We start from the raw sequence: 26123 nt of genomic DNA, 5'->3' as shown, positions 1-26123 counted from the left end.
TTCATTTCCTTCATCAGTTATTCATCAATATCGAAAGCAATTTCGAACGTCGAGCGAAGGGTGTGATTAGCAATTCGTAGGAAAGGAAATCACACATAACAGTAGTAATCAACAGATTGGTTATGAAAAATCACATTTGGGCAGGCGAGGCGGTGCCAAGCACAGATTTTGTTGGCAATGTATCGTGAAATTAGTTTAGTGGCACTATATAATTATGCGCCCTTACTTTTTACGGGCCCTCCGGCCGTCGCCGAGCGACGAGCGGCAGCGAGCCGCGGCGAGGCCGAGGGGCCGCCCCTCCTGTTATGACGAAAACGTCACCCCCGTATGTCACGTGATGAATTGACACTATTTTAAACAATTCCTCTAGCTTTTATTATGATAGCCGGCGACGTTTACACACTCCTGTCGGCACACAACATCAATCAAGTCGGCAAATAAAACTTCAAACGTGAGAGATACATTTCATAGATTTATTATATAAAATCTTAACACTACATTTGAATTTTAACTTAATACAGTATAGTAACATGTGAAATTTACAGAGCTACCTACTCGATTAGTACAGGTAATAGTAATTAGTTATAATTATTGCGCAAGACATCCCGCAGGGGCGTCGTAGTTTGAGTAACCACTAAAATACTTAAGTACCGAATCTTAGCTAATATAATAAACGACGAAGCTCAGATATTTTTAAGATTCTTTATATCTATTTCGATTTATGTATGTACATGATATGAGAAAAGTCCGAAATATATCATAAAGTATTTGCAAAACTAATCCTTAAATGTCGAAGCACCTAATGAGTCTAAGTCTACAGCGGTTACTGATTTCTGCTTTGATTTTAAGCTTAAAAATCGGATAGCCTTAGCTAACATTGTCGTATAATAAATTATGAATTATAACATAATACTCTTGGTTTAAAATTGTGAAGGGCGGACTGTTTCAAAAATTCAAACAGCTGAAATGTCTACTTTATCGGACGTGTTTAAAAAAACTGGACAAAACAATTGAGTTGTTTATTTGGATCTTGCAATACTGACAATTAACATTTTAATTTTTTAATAATTTATACATGCCATTTTAACTGCAATTGTTCCATCAAATGTGCTTGTAACAGTACGCCCTAAGATAAATGCGAAATCAACATGAGTTCGCTATTCAACATATCTATGTCTACTATTTAGAATTTGTTTCTACTACGGCTACTCTTCTCTACCTACTATTTCATGTCATGTCAACGCAAAGATCTCGACAGGAATGGGCATGAGAGTCATGTGAAACTAGAAGCGAATGGCAGTGGTACTAGTATTCTACTTGCTATGGCATTGTGGCAGCTGAAAAAACCTTAATAATGGCATTCCATCAATATATCTCTAGAAAAAATATGTATGATATAATTTTATAAAATGCAATTCGTTTGTAAATTTGTAATCCACCGCTACCTATGTAAAATGATCGTTATGATGATGATCGTTAAATATATACAAGCTCTTAGGTAGGTAAAGTTAATGTTTGATATGGTGACTGAAGTCCCAATACTAGTGAGGATGATAGCTGGCGTGTGGCCGGAGCCATCTGCCCGATTAGAACTTTAAGATACGTCAATTAATAGATTAGATGTGTCAGTGTCAAAAGTGGTGTTTTTGTTTGAAGAAACGTCACATTTGACACCGACATATCTAATCCATATCGTATCTAGATCTATTAAATGACGTATCTTAAGGTTGGAATCGAGCCGTATACCGGAGTGGGCTTCATGTCTTGTGATGACTTTGAAACAGTTTTAAGTACCGTATTCAACCTTATTTATTGACGACTTGTGACATTGCAAAGATTTTGCTAAGTAAATGGCCATTTTGCGCTTCAAGTAAAACATTGAAGTTTTTCGGCGAGATTGCCAATATTTAGAAAAGTGACCATTAATGATAGTGATTGTAGTCGTCAAAATCACAATCTGTCACCAAATAAGTGAAATAAATCCAGACGCTACCTAGCTGTTCTTAAACTTATTGCTCTTTTACTATTTCCAACGTTTAACATTAACCCACTCGTCACTGATATTAGGATCGAGTTTTGTACAAAAATATGCGGAGATAAATTCTTAAAACACCGTCTACATCATATTAAATTATTTCTAATATTAATCTTTGATCCATAAATATCAGAAAGAACTTTGTTGACATTTAGTATCTGAATTATTGCTGCTAAAGTTCGATATAATATAATATGTTTAAATAAGCTATACTGTGGAATAAATTACACTAATATTGTTACTTTAAGTTGGCTAACCTGTATTTAAACAATTTGGATATACAAAGGAAATAGGTACACATACGTAAAACAGTCACATCAAAACGTTATACTAATAAAAAAATTACCCTGAAAAATATTTATGACGATGAGAAAATTATACGACAACAGCGATTTACTCCACTTCTCGACCATTTAAAATTACTTTCTAAACATGTTTCTTATATATCACAGGCTTAAATTATACTCATTATATTTAGGGACGTGCATACTATACGTACGTACACTTATATTATTACAGAACCAAATTAGGTAACTATTTACACAAAATAGGGGAAAAATAATGAGGCGAACCCTCCCACAACCCTCAGAGATTTGAAGCTATAGCGCGTCGGCCCCGTGCGGTTACCCTGCCATTTAAAAAGGACGAACGTTATACTCGAACCGCAATGTTAATGATCTTTTTAAATTGGCAGCGTAATACTGCACCTGTACTCATTTCGATTACACTGCAATTCAATGGGCACCGTCCATCGAGTACGCAACACTGCTAGAGTTGTTACATCGCGTTTCGGCTGATAAATATAGTTTTTGTAAACTCCAGTAAGGTAAACGTCCGTATGGATGACACTGACCTAATGTATGACTTTTACGCAGTTTATTTTGAAAAATAAGAAAACGGTTTTTAATATAAACATAAAACAGGACTTAATCGATTGCATGTGTTATCTATGAATTTTGTTCCGAAGCTGTCATTAATACGTTAAATATTTTTCACTTTGTGAGGTAGTTTTTGCTAGGAGGTGCATCGATTTAGTTGTGCGTCGGGTTTCTTAGTACATCTGTTAAGACATTGCATCTTAAAAGTGTGAATAAAAAACAGGACTTTATAAGTAATTAGTAAGTGCTTATTCATATTGATACATAATAAACCAAACGATTGATATTGTATATTAAAAGTAGATTATTTTCCTTACGTTAGTATTTATAAGACATGTCATACACTGGTAAAAAAAATTAGCGTTTAGTAGTGTATGACATCTATGTCATTCACTCGCACAAATTACTATTTTATGAAATTTAATATTGACCATGTTGTAAGGAAGAAAGACATACTTTTAATATACTCTGTAAAAACCAATTATTTTTCGATCATGTGAGTAGTATCTGACATGAGTGTCATACACTGTTTTACTATGGTGGTGGAGTGAATGACAGTTACGTATTGAGGTGTCATTCATTGGGTCGTAACTAGTGTCATACATTGGTTACAGCTATCATGTAAACTTGATGCACCTCCATGTCATACACTGGGTCAACGACATTTTTTTTTCATAGTCATATAATGGGACATTCGAAATTTCGCCAGTTATCCACTGGTACAATTTCAGATGTCGAGGAAAACTGAAATAATTAATAATTGTTATTACTATTATACAATGTATTGTTCCGCTGATATTAAGGAAGAACTGGTTTTTAAATCTGCATACACCAATAGTCTGTATGGGTCATAGTTAAGTAGTTTTCCGGGTAAATGTCTTAATTTCCTCCTAATAGTGTCATTCACAGGGACACTTACCTTACGTACAAATATAGATTTTTAAAATAGCAGTCGTTATATAGACGAGTGGACTACATTATTCCGATACCACACTTTACATAGGCGTTACGGCCATGCTTTTCAATGTTTGATGCAGGTTGGTTAAAATAGAATGGAGTAAAATAGAGCAAATTTAATAGCATTTTGTGGTGCATTGGCGTCTGTCAGAGACATTTTTTATTTACGATTACGGGCGGCTTGTAACAAGCCGTCCTAAGCATCGATCGATTATACAATTTACAAGCTCGCATTTTACTCGTTTTTTATAGCTGCCAATTAAAGTTTGCTTCGTGTGGAAATTGCAAGGCATAGTTTGCCATAAACCCGCAAAATAAAATACAGAGCCAGACCATACACGTCAACACTTCAAATAATCTAGTATTAAATAAGCTTTGAATAAACTAGGTACATGGATCTAGGGACACAAATAATAATAAATACTCTCAATATCCACTACGACAATGAACGGCAGCAGTCAATAAATATAATTGCATAATACTTAATACGAGTAGGCAATTATAAAAATTAATTCCATTTTCGTAGTGTAACAATTTTCCTATTACCCAACGAACAAAGCATACTTATAATAATGAGAATTTCGCTCTCTAAATCTTTTTACAATCCATTCCCAACAAGCATAGCGCGACGCGCATATTTACCGTTCGATTTAATTTAATAATGATAAATGTCCATATAAATTTCGAGAGTCTAAATCACCTTCTCATGTTCCCATTTCGGGAGCGGGCACTGTCCTTAACGTTAATTTCAATATGTCTTTACAAAAGCTAGAGGGAGTCACTTTTTTGGGTCACTAGTGGTCACTACGGGTACTAGCATGGTACCAGCGCTGGCATGGCACTCAAGACAGGATGAAGTGGCTGAGGCCGGCAGAGACGTAGGGCACCGGAATGGCACCCGCGTAGTAGTTCACGGATTGAAACATGAGATAGGCGATGTTCAGAAGCTATCACACGATCTCATTCGGGTGTGTATTCTGATTCGAGTCGTTCAGTCTCGCGCATTGCTGGAATAACAAAATTTACTTTTAGTTTTCGAGTACAAAATAGACTACTAGAGCAATACTCTCGCCGAGTCACATATAGAGCGAAGAAGATTATAAAATTCTATGTGTAAACATATTTGCTAAACTTTTTAATCTATTGTTTATGATATGCATCTCACCTCCTGTTTCCTCTCCCACGTCTTCATGGCAGTTTTATACTTCTCAAATTCATGGCACCAATTAGAATATATCTTTTGATACTCGTTACTCTTCTCCGGGGGAGAGCATCTGAAAAAAAAGACATTTTTACAAACTCATATTTACTCTTGATGTCGACAAACTTTTTATTGAAAGTCAAATAATCCTCAATGCTAGGTTGTTTGATGATGAAATATTTGCACTACTTCTTACGTTTCTGTTTGACTTGGGTACAACCCCTAGGATAAATTGATCGATTTGTAAGTTTTCTTGTACGCTAAGTGTTTGAAGATAAGATGTCAAAATGTATCAGAACTAACTACTCAATTTTTTTACAATGCCCGTACAAAAACTGAGATTTTTCCTTTTCGCATCGCTGGCATATTAGGTAAGGTACCAATACATTGGTTCTCAAAGTACTGATCTCAAAAAATACCGATTAATATCGACATTACCCTAGAAATAAATAATAAATAAATATTATTGGACATTATTACACAAATTGACTAAGTCCCACAGAAGGTAAGCTCAATAAGGCTTGTGTTGTGGGTACTTAGGCAACGATATACAGGGTGATTCAGGAGACGTGAGCAGGACTAACACTGCGCATTTCGTAAATTATAAGCAACTGTTTCGTATGAGTATTAGTGAGGTTAACGTTAATTTTCTAGTCGTGTTGAAAAAAAAAGTTATTAATTTATTTACGACATGCATGGTCACCCTACAGTTAGAATACTTAACTACCGATATTCTGTGTCAAATTGAATGTCATCACGGTCTGGTTACTTTTGAAAACTCGTACATGTCACTCAAGTATGACAGTTTATTTTCTTCGTAATCAATATGCTGTCATTGCGGTTAAAGAGGTTTTATGTTTATTAATTTGATCTTTAGGGTGACCATGATTGCAGAGAATTAAATTTGCCCTCGCCAAAAATTTTAAAAATAGGGAAAAGTGTGCTTGTTTCACCTAAATAGGACGGTGATCGATCAATTATCAGTTACTGAGTGTGCAGGATTAGTCCTGCTCACGTCTCATGAATCATCCTGTATAATATATAAATAAATACATTGACAACACCCATGACTAATATTCTTGCTCATCATACAAATAAATGCCTGTACCAGGATTTGAACACGGGACCATCATCTTCATAGGCAGGCCACACACTAGGCCAGACCGGTTGTCAAATAATTTATATGAGGTTGTCTCTTACCTGTGGATGTCGACGGTGATATTGTAGGAGCAGAGCAGAGAACCGCCGAGCCAGCAGTCGTAGCGTCCAGCGTCGCTCTCACTGACGGAGATGATCAGCAGACCGTGCTCAGAGGTCTCGATGTATTTCTCCGGTTTACTGCAAAACACGACGCTTAGATTAAATACCTATATATATATATATATATATATACACATTGAGCACTGCTCAATGAGCAGTCTGTCAAAAATCTGTGTTTTGTGCTAGATCACACAAGGGACGTTGCGAATATTCGCATCCGTATCCGCAACCGCGGAACTTCCGCATTATTTTCAACATCCGCATCTGCATCCGCATTCGCATAAAATCGATGCGGAGCTTATGCGGATGCGGATGTCGAACAAGCCGGTACAGGAACGTCGTAGCGATGGCGTAAGTGCTAGGTAATTTCGTCACTATTCCTATAACGAAATCGTCTAGATGCAGAAAAGTCGGCCAAGTTACTGATTTTTATTGAATATAACGCACCGTTTCGTTTTTGTAAATAAAAATTACTAAAAACATAATGACTGACGTTTTTTAATTACCTAACCTTGACGTCCGCATCCGCATCCGCGGATGTGAGCCTTTAAATATCCGCATCCGCGGATGTCAAAAAATCTGCATCCGCAACATCCCTGGTTCACACGTGCGCCGCCACTAAACGCAAGTGGCAAATAGATCAACTCGCATTAAACACTAATCAATCTGTAACCGGGCCTTACATTGATTCTACGAGTACTTTACACGTGTCTAATTAGCATGTAATCCCCTCGTGGACTATCGGTCACAATTTTCCGTTAACGTGGCTGAAAAAGGTTTTGAATGGGAACGACAAAATACCCGTCGACACTTTAAATCTTAAAGTGAATAAATAATTTAACTAGCAACACAACACGTAAATATATGTTTTGTATAGCGATTGAGTAAACAAACGAAAATCCAGACAGGGAAAAGATGTAATTATGTAGGCTACACATTAAAACCCGTTTACTACGAGAAGATAGCCAAATAAAGTCCTACGAAGCGCTTCGAATTTATTTGGTTATTTTTTGCGCACCAACATCCTTAATGGTGATGCTTCAATACCCGTTACGCAAATAAACTAAATGAACTCAGTAATAACGGATGGTCATTATTTTTCTCGTCAGTAAATCAAACCGAGCAAACCACCGATTTCTGAGTCCATTCAATATAATAGCCCCAATATCAATTGCACGAGCCGCAGCGTTCCCTTTGCATCGTAATTACCGCGGCGGAAGTGCGATAGCAGCAGATTTGGAAACACTTTAATTAATGTTGTTAGACGCGTGTTCAGTTCAAGTGTTTTCTGAATAATTTTCTGTTCGTAAGCAGAAGGAAGATAGCGGAGAATTAGGGTTGCATTTAATTAAAGCACAGTTTATTTAACGATTTGTTTTGACGGTGCGTCGGTGGCGTGGAAATTTTGATACGTAAACTGCACTGCTACGTCGTATTTTGGGGTTTATTGTATTCATGTTCAAACACATAAAATAAACATGAATATTTTGTTTACCTGCTGCTTTAAAATTTCACGGTTATGACTACTTTATTAGACTTGTTGTTATAGATATATTTAACGTTAAAAATAATCCAATTTCTACGTGAGAGGTATTCTAACGTTGCATTTTCTTAATCTAGTGTTAATCAGTCGTATCCTCAACCAAATGGTTTGACTGAGCGCTTTACTCGAAAAATAATGAAAAAGAAAAGAAGAGTAAAGAAAAAATAAAGAAAGAAAAGAAGAGAGAGGGAAGAGAGAGAAGGCTTTGACATCTAACACTATAACACCTTTATGTAAAACGCTTTTTATGTGCAAATAAATGATTTAAAAATGATTATGTTTAAGAACTCACTTGAACGTGATTGGGTGCCGTCCCTTCTCCCTGGAGTAGTGGTACCAGGTGATGGCTCGCGGTTGCAGGACCTCGGGCATCTTGATGAAGCTGCCGAGGTGCAGACTCTGGCCCCAAGTCGCCGACACGCTCTTGCGGGCTATGGAGGAGTCGCAAATATCCGCCGTTTCGTTGGCCACGTCTTGAATCAATCTGTGTAAAAAAATTGAAAACAATGATATCTAGAACAAGGGAAGGAAGTATTCTGTATTAATCCTTTGCTGGACATTGCTCTGTTATTTCATTAGGGATCCCCTAAATTGTAAAATGTAATACAAACATGTATCTTTTTGTCTACGTTGTTGGACCAGTAGGCCAAGCACATGATTGGCGCGGCAGTATCTCGCGGCGAGATAGACTACCCGTCTCTCTTTTGTTAATAGTTAGAAAAAAACGGGTAGTGCTTGGCCTACAGGGAAAGACATATAAGATAATTTCGCAAAGAGATATTAGCGCCGACCGGAAGACATGCTTGTAATCTTGACATAGACTTACTTATTAATATAACACCTCATACGTGCCGTGCGTAAGTGACCTATATTCCATATTTATTTATTTCGTATACATACCCTGGCGCGTATTCCCTGCAAACGGAAGCCTCGCGGTCCCAGCCGCAGTAAGGGTCGCGCGCGCAGCGCACGCATGCATCGTAGCGGCGCGCGCACAGCGCCAACCGCAGCTGCAGAACGCGCCGGTCCGATGCGGCGTACAGCGAACCGTGCACGCGGGATATACCCATTGCCTACAACAACATTTTTTTTTAAATTTCTATACTACCTAGGTTCTAATTATTTGTAGTAAGTACCTACCTGCTTGAAATCTTATCGTTAGTGTAAATAAATATATATTTGAAATAAACCTAAAAATAAGCAGGTTCACCTATCGGTCACTAAACACTAAGATAAACTTCTTGAAGAAGGTAATCACAATCAGTCTCTACGTATCATAGATCTACCTATATTAAAATGTAAGAATATATAGGAAATACTAAGGCACAGTCAGCAGCAGAAGTTGCAAAGCGGGTGAGGTGTTCAAAATGATCTTGACGCCACTTTATTGTTAAGGGTATAAGAGCGTGTCAAGGTAATTGTGAACACCTCGCCCGCTTAGCAACTTCTGCTGCTGACTGTACTACTAGATATTAGTATAATATAACAATTAACCAGACGAGAGCTATTCCATAACCACATTTACAAAATCACACAACCTCATAAACCGCAAATACATGCTTGTATCTATTTGCGTTTATATTCATGACTCGAGAACGACTACTTACTCCGAGAGAAATGGGTTACGTTACCAATATCAATAGGTACTAGATTACTGCTACGTTACTGTCCTATAAAACTTAATAGACTCGATCTATACGACCCAAACAGCCAACAAAATGTTTCCATTATAGTACTCCTATAAAACTAGTATACCTATAACTATTGTATATCAATACACCATACATATGGGTCAGCATAATAGTACTCATAAATCCCCAAAAGATACTAAGCTAAAAAATTGTTATGGTATTAGTTACCTGAATGGGTTCTCCAGGCGTTACGTCGAAAATATCCAGCAGAGCAGATTGGCTATCGCCGTTTCGGGTCCATTGAACTATCTTGTGAATTTTCCCTTCATCTATAACAAAGGTAATATTGTGTTAGTGTATTTACCAGCTTAGGTATAAGAAAAAGAGAAAGGAAAGTACCGTAAAAACCTCGGTTTATGTTTCGTTACGAGTTTTCATGAAAAATACACACAGCTAAATAGAGAGCGGAATAGGTAAAAAAACTTATGGAATGGCCCTTTTATGTAGTGTTGTTGTACCAAAACTGATGATGTATATACGTCTAGACTTCAGATATGTTTGGATATACACAGGTTAGATGTTTTTAAATATTTTCATTTAGCTTTCTTTGAACGTTAAGCTATATTCGATTTAATGGTCTTCCTTTTATTTCTGACACTGATTTTATTTAGCAAAAAATAATCCTTACGATGAAGCTTTTCGAACAATATGATAAAGCTACAGGGTATTTTTTTTTCTCGTGTAGCGGGTTCGTTTCCCGGTTCAACCATGTAATTATTTTAAAATCTATGAATGCAGTTTAAATTGTTTTTAAATTAAAATAATGTCTTCTTTCAGTAAAATGTTCCATCTACAATATTCAAGGTACTTTCCCTCTATGTGGCATAGCCGTGGGACGACCTGTACATTCTTTGATTATTCAAGCATAGTACCTACTACTGACGTGTAGGTAAGGTTACGGTTAGGTACAGACTTCTTTGATCTTGTGACTGAAAAGTATATATTGTGTTACCATATTTCGTTTTCAGAGAAAATGTCAAGCTCCATTACATTAGTAACAGATTAAATAAATACCTCTTTTTATGAGTAGGTCGAAAGGGAATATGAAAAAATGTAGTTACTTTCGTCTGGAGAGAAATATTCAATAATTTAGTACATAATGTTATGCTTTTATTTTTCGGTTTAGGCAGGCATTCATATTCAGGTAGATACATATCTTTCTACTCATATTCCCCCAGTCTTTAACAAGTTAAATATGTACGCAATGAAAGTACGGTTTTGATAAAATAAACCCTTCTTTTCTTTCTTCTACATATGTTATGTTGTATGTTCTACATGTGTTATATATTTTGATGTACATCAAAAGACAAATCATTTAACGCTACAAATTAGGAGCGACAAAGTTGCTTGGTTCCATGAAACACGTTGTAACGGTACGGGGAGCCCTATAGTGGTATAAAATAAAAGTAATAAAGAAATTGGTATTAACAAGTATATTAATTACACCAACAAGCCATTTAAGGTAATATTATAATAATAACTAGCTCAGTCGTAATTTAAATAAATGGGTATTAATTTTTAGAGCACAGGGGGTGAGTCTGTGTTTCAATAGGCTGGAAGACCTTGGTAACTAGGGGTAAAAATATTTAAATATTGGGCGCCTTTATAAAATAATAAAAACCGTCTGACCTCCAGTTAGACAAGGAATGAGAAACGAGCCCTGCAGATTCGTGGTGGTGAGCTCAACCACCCCGGTGCCGCAGCCGCCGCCTCCGAACGTCCATGCTAGTTAAGCCGCCAAGGAAGCACCAGCTTAGCGCGGCCTGGAGCACAACCTCGCCCATGCCGACGCCCTTGACTAACTAGGGGACTGAAGGGGTAAACGAAAACCTCTTCTTAAAAAAACCTCTTTCTGAAATACCCTTTCTTGAAAGCCCTTCCTGAAGCCCTGCCTGAAGGCCCTGGAAATAATTTAAAAAACAATAAGTATGTGGCTTTGCCGATTCTCGACGAGAGTTGAAATTCGCCAGAACGGTTGAGCAACTTACCCAATGCAGAAAAGAAGCCGGCTTGTAAGTCCGTGCTTTCATGTCGATGCATGGGGCCTTCAGAGGTTATGGTACGAGGAACATAATATTCTCCCTGAAAATAAGTAATAAAACAATAAGCACTGAACACGTCTCGAACAATTTGATACGTAGATCAAGAAAAATACTTACGATTAAGCGGTTTAAGCCGCGATTTAAACAATATGGCTCACTGGCCTTTGAAGAAAACGGATCGACATCCTACTCCATCACATCCGAAATAAAAATGACAGCTGACAGATCAAACCGAAGATACTTCCACTGCTGCGCTGCGTTTCGTTGCGCGCACGATGTAAATAAATACCGCCTCCAAAACTCGTTTCAATAAGAAAAGATACTTAATAATAATTTCCAAAAAGGAAAGAAGAAAGTTGTAAAATATTTAATAAGATTTTAATTTCGGTAAATTAATAAGAGTAAACATTTTATTAAAGAAAAATCCAATAGCGAGCTACTCATGCCCTCTGTTGATCAATGCAAGTATTAAAACCAGTATTACCAACGCTCAACGCTAGATGGCCTTTATATTAGAAACTAAATATATTAATGCCTATGAGGCTTTAAAAAAATGTTGTTACAGTACATCCCTCCCCGAATAAAATTTTGACGTAGGCAAAATTTTGAGCTGGTCTCCAGCTCCAAACATCTATCCGCAGAAAGTAAACAACAGTTATCCACCACAAAATAATAAATTTAATAAAAAAAACAACCACCCAAATCGAACCCACGCACTAAACTATACCTACTTTATAATAAACACGACGTTTGCAAGTCGAGCTCTAAGCTACAATACTACAAAACATCGCATCGCGTATATTTCTTGGTGACATAACGAACGGCCCAGGCCGCGGGTTATGCGTCCAAGTGATATAGCGGAAGACGGCATATAGCCAAGTGAAATTAACTATAACTAAGATCGGTGACTGTACTACAACTAATTTAAATATATACAACGCGCATATCAGGCCGTGACTATCAGACGTCAAGGTCTGAACGCGGTAATCAGACAATAACACAACAACAATGATACGTTGACCAGCTGTGTCTAAACGACAAACAGACGGTAACGTTCGAAACAACACGAGACACACAAGGAAGTCGACTGTACAGGCTCCATTTCAAGCAATGCAAGTCTGTCAGTCTGACACACAAAAATCCGATGTTTGCGGACAACGCTTTAAGGCGTGTACCACAGAACAACCCCCTAACATCAACATTAACGTTCACGCATATGATTTAAGTCATACCGCAAAGCGTTAACAAGAAGATGGCACTGCTATTAAGAGCTTGACGGTTTAAAGTCCGCCAAAACCCGACCAGCCAGTGCCGATTGGAATGCTGGTTTAAAGCGCCAGCACCCCGGTAAAACACGCAAAGAGTCTTTAAATCGTCCTCTTCGCCCACCAACAACAAACAAACCACGTGCCTGAGTTACGTTTGCTCAGACACGATCGAAAGATAATAGGTACGCGTGTTCGAAAGGTAATTTTCCCTTCCGGACACTATGTAGATAAACACCTGCACGAAACACATAAAAAAACCTCCTACCGAAACAACAACAACAAAAAAAACACGCAATCACCGATAAGAAACTATTAACTAAGTCTTTACTCCATAAACGTAACGGTAATAAGGAAAAAACTCGATTTAAGTCGAGATAATAGATAAGGAATAGTAGGTAAATAAAATAACTCCCGGACAAAACCCTACAATAAGATTCAACAATAAAGACAAACCTCAAAGAAATGAACCCGGATATTGTTAAATGCGCACGTTGGACTAAGTTAAACGATTAAAGAACTAAGAGGTCAACCAGTTATTCAAAACTTAAATGGATATTAAAATTATTTTTTTTTTAGAATCACCCTGTATGCTCTTCACATGTTTAACTTACTGTGTTAAGGTTCCAAAAGTACTACATATTTAACATGAATATCTTGTGCCACCATTTACAAAACCGCAATTCACTATCATTAAGCTAGTAATAATATATTTAAGGTAGAAACAGCACCAAATATGTGACTGACTGTACTTAATTATTCTCCTATAGTAAGTAATATTATTTAATTTTAAATTAACCACCTTCCGGAACAAACAGTAATAAATTTAGTACAACATTATAAAAAAAATAAACTGCTGACTGTACATCATTCACATCAAAAAGAGAAATTCATCTTCAACCATTAAGCATAAAAAGAATAGATAAGCTTGCGGTACTATTTGAAAGAAAATTTAGGTATAACTTGCTTACACTTCACTTCGGTAAAGGAATAAAATAGGTAGGTATGGTCAGCACTTTTAGCAATTAATAAGTAAAACTGAATAATTATAATTGATAAGTCACTAAAAAAAGGTAAATAATTCCAACTGACTGTACTTTTAATACATAAGAAACCTCCTACAACAAAACATTCTAAATTAATTAATTATTTTTAACTAATATTTTAACAATTATTTTGCCAACCATACCAATGAGGATAAATGTACACTAAAATAGGTACAGAAATACTTGTAACACCTGTTCATAACATTCTACTTGAAATTATTTAACTTACTACCTTCATAACTACAAGATAACACTCTCAAAAGTACAAATAAAATATTTAGATTTAATTACACAGTACCGCAACACTCTAAGATAAATTGATAAGTAATTGTAAGAATACAAGGATGGCTATTGCTTTATAACCTCCATTATACACAACACCTGGTACTTAACCACGTTAACTAACAAAGGAAATAATAAAAAGAATAATGGTCTTCCAGCTTGAACACACTAGAGCCCCACGTTGGGCGCCACTGTAACGGTACGGGGAGCCCTATAGTGGTATAAAATAAAAGTAATAAAGAAATTGGTATTAACAAGTATATTAATTACACCAACAAGCCATTTAAGGTAATATTATAATAATAACTAGCTCAGTCGTAATTTAAATAAATGGGTATTAATTTTTAGAGCACAGGGGGTGAGTCTGTGTTTCAATAGGCTGGAAGACCTTGGTAACTAGGGGTAAAAATATTTAAATATTGGGCGCCTTTATAAAATAATAAAAACCGTCTGACCTCCAGTTAGACAAGGAATGAGAAACGAGCCCTGCAGATTCGTGGTGGTGAGCTCAACCACCCCGGTGCCGCAGCCGCCGCCTCCGAACGTCCATGCTAGTTAAGCCGCCAAGGAAGCACCAGCTTAGCGCGGCCTGGAGCACAACCTCGCCCATGCCGACGCCCTTGACTAACTAGGGGACTGAAGGGGTAAACGAAAACCTCTTCTTAAAAAAACCTCTTTCTGAAATACCCTTTCTTGAAAGCCCTTCCTGAAGCCCTGCCTGAAGGCCCTGGAAATAATTTAAAAAACAATAAGTATGTGGCTTTGCCGATTCTCGACGAGAGTTGAAATTCGCCAGAACGGTTGAGCAACTTACCCAATGCAGAAAAGAAGCCGGCTTGTAAGTCCGTGCTTTCATGTCGATGCATGGGGCCTTCAGAGGTTATGGTACGAGGAACATAATATTCTCCCTGAAAATAAGTAATAAAACAATAAGCACTGAACACGTCTCGAACAATTTGATACGTAGATCAAGAAAAATACTTACGATTAAGCGGTTTAAGCCGCGATTTAAACAATATGGCTCACTGGCCTTTGAAGAAAACGGATCGACATCCTACTCCATCACATCCGAAATAAAAATGACAGCTGACAGATCAAACCGAAGATACTTCCACTGCTGCGCTGCGTTTCGTTGCGCGCACGATGTAAATAAATACCGCCTCCAAAACTCGTTTCAATAAGAAAAGATACTTAATAATAATTTCCAAAAAGGAAAGAAGAAAGTTGTAAAATATTTAATAAGATTTTAATTTCGGTAAATTAATAAGAGTAAACATTTTATTAAAGAAAAATCCAATAGCGAGCTACTCATGCCCTCTGTTGATCAATGCAAGTATTAAAACCAGTATTACCAACGCTCAACGCTAGATGGCCTTTATATTAGAAACTAAATATATTAATGCCTATGAGGCTTTAAAAAAATGTTGTTACAACGTAAAACGTCAACTTTAATATAATTCAGAACAATGAGTCACTCAACAAAGTACTAAATTTAAGGTCCCGTATCCCTACCTCCATTTAAAACTTCACCTTCACGGTTTAATCAACTTTCGGCGTAGTTTGACGACCTTTAGCGTAAGGGTCGGCACAAACACGACCAGTCACGAATCCGAATAGTATTCATTTCTCCACTTCCCTAACTACCGGGTAAATTATAAGGGTACGTCAAAATACAGGCGCCAATTAAATTGACTCGTTAGTTGTTCCAACATTAGTCACGAAACCATTGTTAGCAACCTCAGTTCACTTGTTTTGCTCGTATGAAAAAAGTATTTACATAAACATTTCAATTGCTTCACGTTTTAAATGGCCTGTAATGGTCACGAGCTTCAATGAAGAATTCACATCAATCACAACCGGAATAGAAATGTAGGTTTATTCAAAGAAATGTTTATGGTCCGACCAATTCAGCCATTGTTTCCAGCCTTGATTCTCAAGAAAATCTCACAAGTTGCCAAGAAACACAATCGACATCGGGCACGTGACCACACAATGTATTGACGAAGGATCGCTTTCATTGTTAACATTTGTAACTCCGTAAGGTCACGGTTCGATCCGCAGTCTCCTTTCAGAGAGGCCGAATCACGATCGAATTAATATTCGGCCCACGAATCTTAATAGCTAATTGGATTACAGGCATGTACCGAAATTACTTAACCCGGTTACGCACAATAGTAGCTACTCGTATACGTGTGCGTACCCAGCGCCCGGCCTCAGACGGAACGGCGGCAAAGCCTCGCATTGTTATTGTATTTGTTAAGTTATAGTTGCCCTGCTATACACCAGTAATTGTATTAAGCCCGTTGTTCCATATGAATGGTAATGCGTACCGATGCTGATCGTGCCTAACAAGAGCGCTGAGCTGCCTTTATTTGTATTATTGGCGCAAAAGGTTTTGTCAGCGAGATGCTTATCTTTAACGACATGATTCTCGCTTTGTTTTCAAGTGTCTTATCTATAATGGACTAGCCCAATTTGATTATTAGCGAGGAGAAACTTCGGAAAAGTAGATATATACTTGGTTAATGCTGAAAGATGTAAGGGATTAATGCTAAGTCGAAAGAGACTAATTGATAATTAATAGGTATAGTTATGGAAATGTTAATCAGCGCGAACATGCATACATATACACTAATCATAATTGACGTGCGTTCCATTAAAATCCATAATGTATTGCAAAACTAAGTGACATACTACAGTGCGAGTGGTACGTATGTTTGACGAGCGAGGTGCCGTAGTCCATTAGCTATCACACGGAGGCTTTGATTGACACAGACAAGTAGGTGGCGGTAAATTTCGTCCCGGGTGGGGTGCGAGCGGAAGGGGCTGTCACTACGTTTGCATATCATACGCACCTTCAGGCGAATTCACAAACGTAGAACACGCTAGCAATTTGGTTCTAACATCAGTGCTTCACTTTTACCAATTTTAATGGGCGGTGTAACAATATTGAGATCAAATTAGTATCATATCTTACGTTTCTGAATTTATTCGTTCGTCTAAATGATGCTGTCAAGTTTTTGCTTTTAGCAAAGTAAAGTTACGCCTATTTACTGATTTACAAAACAAAGAAGTAGTATAGCGTAGTATGTTAGGTATCCCTCGTGATCTAGATACACGGATACGTCACACTATACGTATCAAATAAAAGTATACCTATTAATAGTATTTTTTTCTTATTTTTTTAATTATAATCATTATCAAACTAATATATTGTTCACAATGAGTCCCTTTTTCGGAAAGAGGAGCCCTAGAGCATTCGTATAAGTACTGAATCCCAAAACAATTTTTTACGTCATAACCTCATGCGTATCTCTGAACACAGCCGGGCCACGTCGGCGTAGGTATATTAGACAAGTTTACAGAGTGCTTTCACGCATTGACACAAGTATTTGGTTGATGCGATAATAGCGAACACGGGAAAGCATTCACCAAACTTGTCTGCAAGCGGCCCGCGCCGGGGGCAAGGGAAATCTGTTTAAGGGAACATACAACATAAGGGTGGGATGGTTACGGGAATGTTCCCGATTTAGGGACTTATTGGAGTATCTTAAGCAGGTATCTCATACAAAGTCCTTTCCATAAAATGGTGATCTAAAAATCGTGTTAGTAGAAAAATTCATGCATTTGAAAGTAGCTACTTAATTTGATTCGTCCGCGACAACATGGGAACACAGAAACACTGGAAAGCATTCACTAAACTTGTTCAATTAGAAATGTTATTTTTGACAGTTGCCAAAACATATAAAAAACAAAACCAGATAAAATTAATAACCTGTTACCATCAGAATAAGCCTCCATCCAATATCCATAACAAATAAATTTCCGAATATTGTTTTGGATCGCATATTGCACGATCGCATTCATGAGAATGTTAACCACATCACTATGCCCCTACATGTTTAAAGCCTTGAGACGCCGAGTGTAATGGGTTACTACTAATATTAGGGCTGGTATTAATTTAATGGGTATTTATCGAATGGCACAGGTGTTGGATACGTGGATGTGATTAAGCGTGCTATTAGGTAAAGCTATTATTAAACCTTATTATAAATAGGTAACGAAATATAATTCGATTTACCATTTATGAGTATCGTTCAAATCTAATTGCATAATTAAAGAATTTTAAGGATTATATTTATTTCATATACTTGTGTTTAATTGTTATTGAAAAATTAAATCAGACCATTTTTTTTGTACTTCGGGAATAGGATAATTCTACATAGAACTGACTGTAATTATGGCTCAAAACTTTTTTAGTATGAGTTAGCTTTATGCGTCTTTTATGTGCACATCAAAAATTGACTTTAAAGCCTAATTTTATTGCGAGACCTTTATCTTAGGTAAATTCAAACTTTCTACTTCTTAAAAGCTGCATGATGACCGCATGAAAAAATTAACCAAACCGTTAACTTTTATGATGTTTCTGACCCTTCAGGTACCTACACGGAAGTGTCCCAAATAATACAATTCACTTGACGAAATCAATAGTTGACCTTATCAATATTCCAGGGGTATTGAATGATAGATTGGTTCCGTCTCTGTTCGCCAGCTAGGTAATCAGGTCGCGTCCTGACAGCGTCATAGATTAAATACTTAATACTCTATGTATATGAGATATGTAACACGACGTTTAAGAAAATACGTTCCTGTATTATGCGTCTTCTTTCTTTAGTGCTCGGTTACCTCCGACAGCTGTCGTCTAGTTGTATAGGTAGAACCCAGCAGATTAATATTGCTATTCTTTACTACTACTAACGTCAAATGATTTGGTAGGTATAGTTCGTAGCTTCGTAACTGAGCCCGGCGGCTAATCCTATTGTCTATTGTTAAGTAAAACCGCACGTGCTACTTACCTGCAAAAAAGGGTCATCCTTATTCTATTTGGCACCTGAGCGCAGGCTAGTCCAACGCTCAAAAAACCAGTGTAGTTGCGCTCTCCGATAACGCGCCTTTGTTGCGCATCTCGATGACACATTTTAGACTGGTTCTGTAGCGTTCGACTCGCCGGCACTCAGTAACCGAGTACGCAGGTTTTTATGCAGGTGGTGGTGGCACGTGGCACGAGCGGTTTTACTTAACAATAGACAATAGGATTAGCTCGGGCTCAGTTACGAAGCTACGAACTATAATTAAAGAGAGATAGATAAAACAGACAGACATGACGAATCCATAAGGGTTCCGTTTTTTGCCATTTGGCTACGGAACCCTAACAAGGTATGATGATGTACTTCTGATGGCCACTGGTATGAAATGATTAACCAGCGCACTTTGAGCTTAATTTAATTTTAAATTACCTACGAGTAGGAAAGTGACATCATGTGAGCAATAAATTGCTACATAATTTAATAGACCTGAGTTTTGATCGTACAAAAAACAGAAATGTAAGTATGTAAATCATTTATTAGATTAAATGATTTATTATTAATTATATGCAAAATAAGAACAAAAGTTTAATTTGTACCGGTTATTAAAATATTGATATACTTACTAGAGATTAGATTCAACATTTGAGTTTTTGTTTGCTTAGCTGTATATACTACAGTAAGTAAGTAAGTAAGTAAATGATGATGATGATGATGATTATTTGCACTGATATATCTAAATTTATTAATTTTCGCTACCCTAAGGTTATGTGGAAGACATTGCTTTTTAGCGATAAGGCCGCCTGCTGTTTACCTCTGCTTGTATTTCTGTTTCATTTTATTGAGGGGTACAATAAAGAGTATTTGTATTGTATTGTAAGTATGTTTTATAATCTGTGGCATGTCTAATTACTAACATTGAAACAGTGACACGAACATACGATCTCTAAACCGTCGCGGAGATTTCGCCGTGGTCATTAATTTCCCGATCACGCCCGGCCCGAGCGAAATAATTAAACAATCCCACACTGGGGTTGCCAGCCTGATCAATTTGATAAGGAAACTATATACTCGTAATGTACCTATATAACTAAATATAAATATTTGAAGTTCAGTGGCGGTGCTAAGCGGAATATAAGGCACAGCGATATTAATTTTCCGTCTAGGAAAAAAATAATTCAAAAGTCGCTGATTCCGAGCACCGCCACTGTTGGTGGTACATATACTAAGTAAGCCTTGAAGGTAATGACATATGGACATACGTATTTAATACGTACCTACTCAGAGACATACAATGATAATTTGATGCTTCATATATATTTTTTATCAGATATAAACAATTAATTATTTCACTGCTATAAATAATATCTAAAATATAATAATTTTATCTCTGTAACTTAGCCAAAAAATCCTCGCGGCTCTTCATTTTCACAAAGAAAAATCCGTCTTAAGAAGTGAATTAAATCGAATTAAGAACGGATGAATATCGAACAAATACGCGAAGGCGTAAACAAAATTCTTTAATTATCTTTTCATATTTTCCACGCAAACGAGCACAGGGCCCCAGAAAGCCGTCTCAAAAGAAATAATCCCGCAATCCAATAAAGATTTCGCTTCGACAGGCCTAAGTGAAAACTTTTTTGCGATCCCCGAACAATATAAGTTTTATTCCTCCAAGTGGTATAAATTCCAAACACAAAGTAGCTGTAACCTCTTTATTGCTTTTCATACAAGGGCCGAGTTTAACGTATAGATTTACCTGTTTACCGATGGCTATGACTTTGTGCGGGCTTTCCGACACGAGTAAAGGTAAATCACCTTTTTCACCAACGTTACAATATCGTAGATCTCATGAAATATGTATCGTAAAATAATGATATTTTATGTTGTTTGTATTTATAAATTCTGACCTTCATTATTAAGACATTTAAATGTTCAATTGTTTTTTATATAAAGGCCTATTATATACCTTCTAGACGCGATTTATCTCTAGAGATACAGTGACGGTATATCTATTGTTTTTTGTTTATTTAGAATGCACAGATTAATATCAATCCGGCTGAGATCAACCCATTAAAGTGACATTCCATTTCCAACTGCAGCTGCAATACTGTTCATTTTACTATGGAAATTGACAATGACAGCGACGCGTTTCCAATGTTTCCATAGTAAAATGAACAGTATTGCAGCTGCAGTTGGAAATGGAATGTCACTCTTATTATGCTAGCTGATCCTGATACATCCTAAATTATGTTATTGTATACATTTACAGCACTGTATATTCTTGACCCGGAGCAAAAGTTGCCACGACGCAGTACTACGAGCTTAATTTAACATTGTCTGATTTAAACTTCAAATCCTAACATCAGGTTTAGAATAACAACATTATTAAAATTATCGTTTCCCTCGTAAGTTTCGCTGACTTAATCCGCACCGTTAAATGCGTAGTTTTTCAATTTTACGACGCACCCGAAATTTGATTGGTTCTCACGGATTTCCCCTTATCTTCAGTATTCTCATAACTCGAACATATCAAACGTAATAGAAAATCGTGCGGGCAAAATGAAGATCGTTAGAAATTTATTCGTTTTTGTAAGTGGGGCTGGATAAATTTCGCGATTAGCAGTTGGAACGAATTCGGCAGGGCCGTTTTATCGCGATTCGCAATATGTATTTTATAGACGCCGTAAATCGAGAAGCGCGGCTTTTTAACGTTTGCCTACGGACCACAGATCACTGTCACGATTAAAGGATGACTCACGTTAGCCCGGGCCGTGTCCGACCCGGAGCTTCCGGCGCATCGTTTTATATGGAAAACATCACGTGACCGCCTGTCATGTCATAGAAAAGTATGCGCTGGAAGTTCCGGTCCGGACACGGCCCGGTCTAACGTGAGTCATCCTTTATGGAGCATATAAGATTAGACGACTCACGTAGTCGCTGTCGCTACAACATTCATTTAGTATGAGAGCGCGACGGCTATTTTAATCTTCATGTGAATAATACATCACGACTCCAGCACCAGCAGCATCAGACGGCAGCGGGCACCGACTCCGTTCCAGCGCGAACCTCTCTCTGTGTATTCCACCTCACAAACACCGTTCCTATCACAAGTCCTTCACCGTTTACTCAGTAACATTATGGAATTCTATACCATCTTCTCTTCGACAGTGTCAATCGGTCGCATCGCTAAAGGCGAATTTAAAAAGGTTATGGCTAGCAGACAAAACTTAATTTAAAGGATGTGTGCGGTATTGTAGTTTTTGTATATATGTAATATGTATTATAGAATATATATGTATTTAGTTGTGTACATATGTATTTAGTTGTGTATATATGTATATATTTGCTGTAGGTAAGTTGCTAATATTATAAGTAACTAAGAAACTTTTCGTTTTATTATCATTATAATTTTCTTTTCTTGTTCTTTTATTTACGCTGTTGGTAAAGTACGGATGTCTACCGTCTCCAATTCTCCCTCAATTGCTCAAAGGTTAACTGGAAGAGATCCCTTAAAGGGATAAGTTCGCCTTTGTACTAATGACGAATGTTATTTTTCCTGTTTTGTTTTGTTTTTTGTAATATAAAGTGTTTTACTACTACTACTACTATTACTACTACATATATAAACAAATAATGGTTAAGAATAATGTATGTTGGACCTGTATAAAATAATGTAGAAAGCCCCTGAGTTCGCGGCATATATATATACTCGTAGATATAGAATTCGCCGCGAACTCGCTCAATATCGTGAAAGCGCTCTTGCGCTTTAGTATGTTGACTGCGAGTTATGGTATACACTCCATAATATGGAGTCCAAAGGAAGCAATCTATGTTACGAACATTCGGCCCACTTTTACGAGATTCGTCGCTCGAAATTTTATGTGACTATCAAATGGATAGGCCCGCTGCTCCCTGACCCGTTTGAAAATGTATGTCTCCAATCGATATGAATAATTGTTACTGTCATAACGCAGTTCTCGCAGTGGTAAGGTTTTGATAGCAGTAATAATATTGTCGCAAAATTGTATTGAATTGACATCTACTAGCGTAAAAGTTTGCGTCCAGTTTGTAAAATACCATGAAGGTGCGATGAAACTTTTCTTCAATTGTTTGGAGATATCATCATATCGTTGAGCATTTGAGCATTCAAAAGGTTCAAAGCAGAGTTCCACAGATAGATGCAATAACATACCGTATAATAACGATTATAAAAAAATGGTAATTTTTAAGCGCCTTGTTAACTAATTGACAGAAAACTAAATTTCTTCTAAGTATGTATAACAACGTTATTTGGTATCATTACTTTAATGAGCTTCAATATTATATATTTACTCTTACAATCTGGCAAAACAAACGTTTTTTTTATGTACTTTGGCGAAAAATCAAAACAAATGACTCACCGGTTATTTATCCCATAAATGTTATATTTGCGATGGAAGGTCGTTATTCCAAACACGTTCCAAAGGTGTATTTTTAAAGCAGGCTTTCTCGGTGGCCAGCATTAGGGATGCCACGGCCGCGCCCTCCTCGAAACTTTCTCGGCGCACCTTTTGATATTCAATATACTGTGGGCCCTAAGCAATCCTTTGATGAGATGTTTTATGCAAAAAACGTTGGGTGCCGTTAGCGGGGCGCGAATAAGCGTTCCAAACTGAACACATTAGTATTCTCAAACCCGCCCGGGACCGCGGCCTCCCTCCAGTTTTTGGGGGAATAAAAAATCAATGTTTATTTTCGTTGAACGCGATTCGAATGCTAATTACGGTCATAACTAATTGCTTGTGTTTGTGTGAAGGCGCGATCGTTTTGCAAATCGCCCTCGAATCATGTGCCAAAACGGGATTTCATTTTCCAGCAATTGAAACTTATTATGACACTTGTTTGCGAACCATAATTGTTTCGGTAATGTAAACAGATCGTTAAAATCTTGGCACGATACGAGTAGTAACCGCTACACTGAAACGCGATCCCTGGGGTTAAACCGGTAAACCTAATAATATGATATTTTAGTGTGCTGGCCTTAATGAAGCCTGGAAATTTCAATCCTCAGAGGGTTAAAAGGGTATGTATACAATTACTGAGCTAAAATATAGCTATCAATAATAATGTCGGCACTGTTGTGATAATAATGATGCTACATGAGTTATCAAAGTTTTTAACACGGGCCCAGGTGCTTGCTACATTATATCCTTTATGTGCAGGAGCGATAGAGGCAGCTCGCAGTATGGGCAAGCTAAAGGTGTTACAAACTATAAATTACTTGGAAATTCCGTACCGGAGCATCGTATCGCGGGTGGGCGATAAATATTGTTCAGGTTGGTCCTGCGGTGGCATACACGTCAATGAAGCTGGGCTTTGAGACGCCCAGGTCTTGACAGTTGAGACCACCCTAGGGTGTCACAAAGAATAGGTAATTATTTGTATAATCAGGAACACCTAGGACCTCTTTGTATGGAAATATGCATAGCTACAAAAGTTGCAATGCGTACCTACTGATTTAAACAATTCACATTTGCACTAGGTACATACAACGTAGCAGCCCTATAAATGTATAAGTCCTTAATAGAAAATAATCTCAGATGAAGATATTCGTTGGCCACAACGCTTAAATAAAGAGCTGTAGTCGTTTCCATTAGAGGCTGGCTCGACGTGGCCGGACTAAATTTTCTCCCGAAAAGTTCGCGCTCTCCGCACAAGTTATGCACAAACTGTGAGCGATCCCATCAATTGCCTAGTAAGCCTCTGTACGTATTTCGGATGGTACGATACCTCAACCATACCTTAGCATATCATTTTGCGCGGTCCGCATTTCATGTTTATGGCAAAACTTGGACTTCATGCACTTAGCCAAATGGGTTTCCGATACTTGTAAGCGCCAGTATCCTAACTGTATCGCTATGATCTATGCATGGGAACTTATTTTGTGAGTTATCGCCTACATTACTTCAATGGCGGTATAAATATTTCGAACTTTAAGCGCTTAGGCTGCAGAGCAGAAATATTGCGTGCGCTAACTTTGTGGCGAGCACTTTTCTCGTAAATAAATATTATGGACTGTGGAACATGTAACAAAGTAGCGTACTTATTTAAATATCAACTATGAAGTACAATATGACGCAGGTAACACCTAATTTTATAGTCGATGCGGTAACCAGGTACTTTAAAATCAGGTCAGCGCATTGTCCATAATTTGAGCGTTATCGAGCACTACATTTACATCAAATACCGGCCGTAACATAATGTTCCATACACGGGTTTATTGCAAATATTTGTTGGCCATATTATAACAAAATCAGGAGCAGGTTTACGTGAGCAGCACACAGACCGCCCGCCGCTTCCAAACGCTGGTAACTACATTTCAAAACATCAAAGGACATAGCGTTTGGCGACTCTGAGCTTCCATAATTATGTCATCAAATAGCTATGAATTTCCCAACTGCGCGGACCGGGCCGTTAAGCCGACTGTGAATTTTAAATCGTTTTTAATAGTACCGCAGGGCAGCAGGCACATATCAAAGCGTAGCGCGTGTCTGCAATTCGATTTCTTGCGGCTAATTGCTGAGCTTGGCTCGTCGTTGTTTTTAGGTCCACGTTGAATATGCGACAACGCTGATTGATTCGTAACTTACGCTGCTGCCTGTAATTGTTATTATGAGGAATACCCAGCGATTTAAACAGTTGTTAATTATTTTGCTTGTTGGTGGCAACGTTGAAACTTATTCATAAATCTCAGTTTTATTAAAAGTTCTAAGTTTAAATGACTTACTTAATAAATAGCAATAGTTATCCACTACATTGAAGAATCTCGCAATATTCAATTATAAATCAATGACGGCTTTCTCATAATGTCGTCCCTGGAACAGTTATTAAGTAACAAATCTTCCCATATTATAAGTTCCGGTGTCTAAGAGGATTACGTACAAGTCGAATAGTTTGGGAGTTCGTTTGTTTATGCGGGGTAATTCAGGAAACTGCGCGACCGATTTGGGAAATTGTTTCGCCATTTGAAAAGTTTACTCCTCCCGTCGTACGCCATAAATTGTATCGCTTCCAAC

At 37.4% G+C, this 26123-nt stretch overlaps 1 protein-coding gene across 2 annotated transcripts in view; it reads right to left on the bottom strand.

The window, feature by feature from the left end:
- Positions 1-452: 452 nt before the first annotated feature.
- The window catches only part of LOC134671231 (semaphorin-2A), a 433155-nt gene continuing 407484 nt past the window's right edge, over positions 453-26123 (bottom strand). For both annotated transcript variants that reach the window (XM_063529030.1, XM_063529029.1), the window contains 7 exons: positions 9734-9834; positions 8775-8947; positions 8167-8358; positions 6272-6409; positions 5036-5144; positions 3829-4877; positions 453-2851 (listed from right to left, as the gene is read on the bottom strand). In XM_063529030.1, the coding sequence (XP_063385100.1) occupies positions 4821-4877; positions 5036-5144; positions 6272-6409; positions 8167-8358; positions 8775-8947; positions 9734-9834 (770 nt within the window). In that variant the 3' untranslated portion in view covers positions 453-2851; positions 3829-4820. The remainder of the gene's footprint in view (positions 2852-3828; positions 4878-5035; positions 5145-6271; positions 6410-8166; positions 8359-8774; positions 8948-9733; positions 9835-26123) is intronic.

This window comes from Cydia fagiglandana, chromosome 15 (genome assembly GCF_963556715.1).
Source record: "Cydia fagiglandana chromosome 15, ilCydFagi1.1, whole genome shotgun sequence".
In the NCBI taxonomy this organism is placed as follows: Eukaryota; Metazoa; Arthropoda; class Insecta; order Lepidoptera; family Tortricidae; genus Cydia; species Cydia fagiglandana.
Note: the sequence above shows the minus strand (reverse complement) of the source record. Positions and strands in the feature narration are given on the sequence as shown.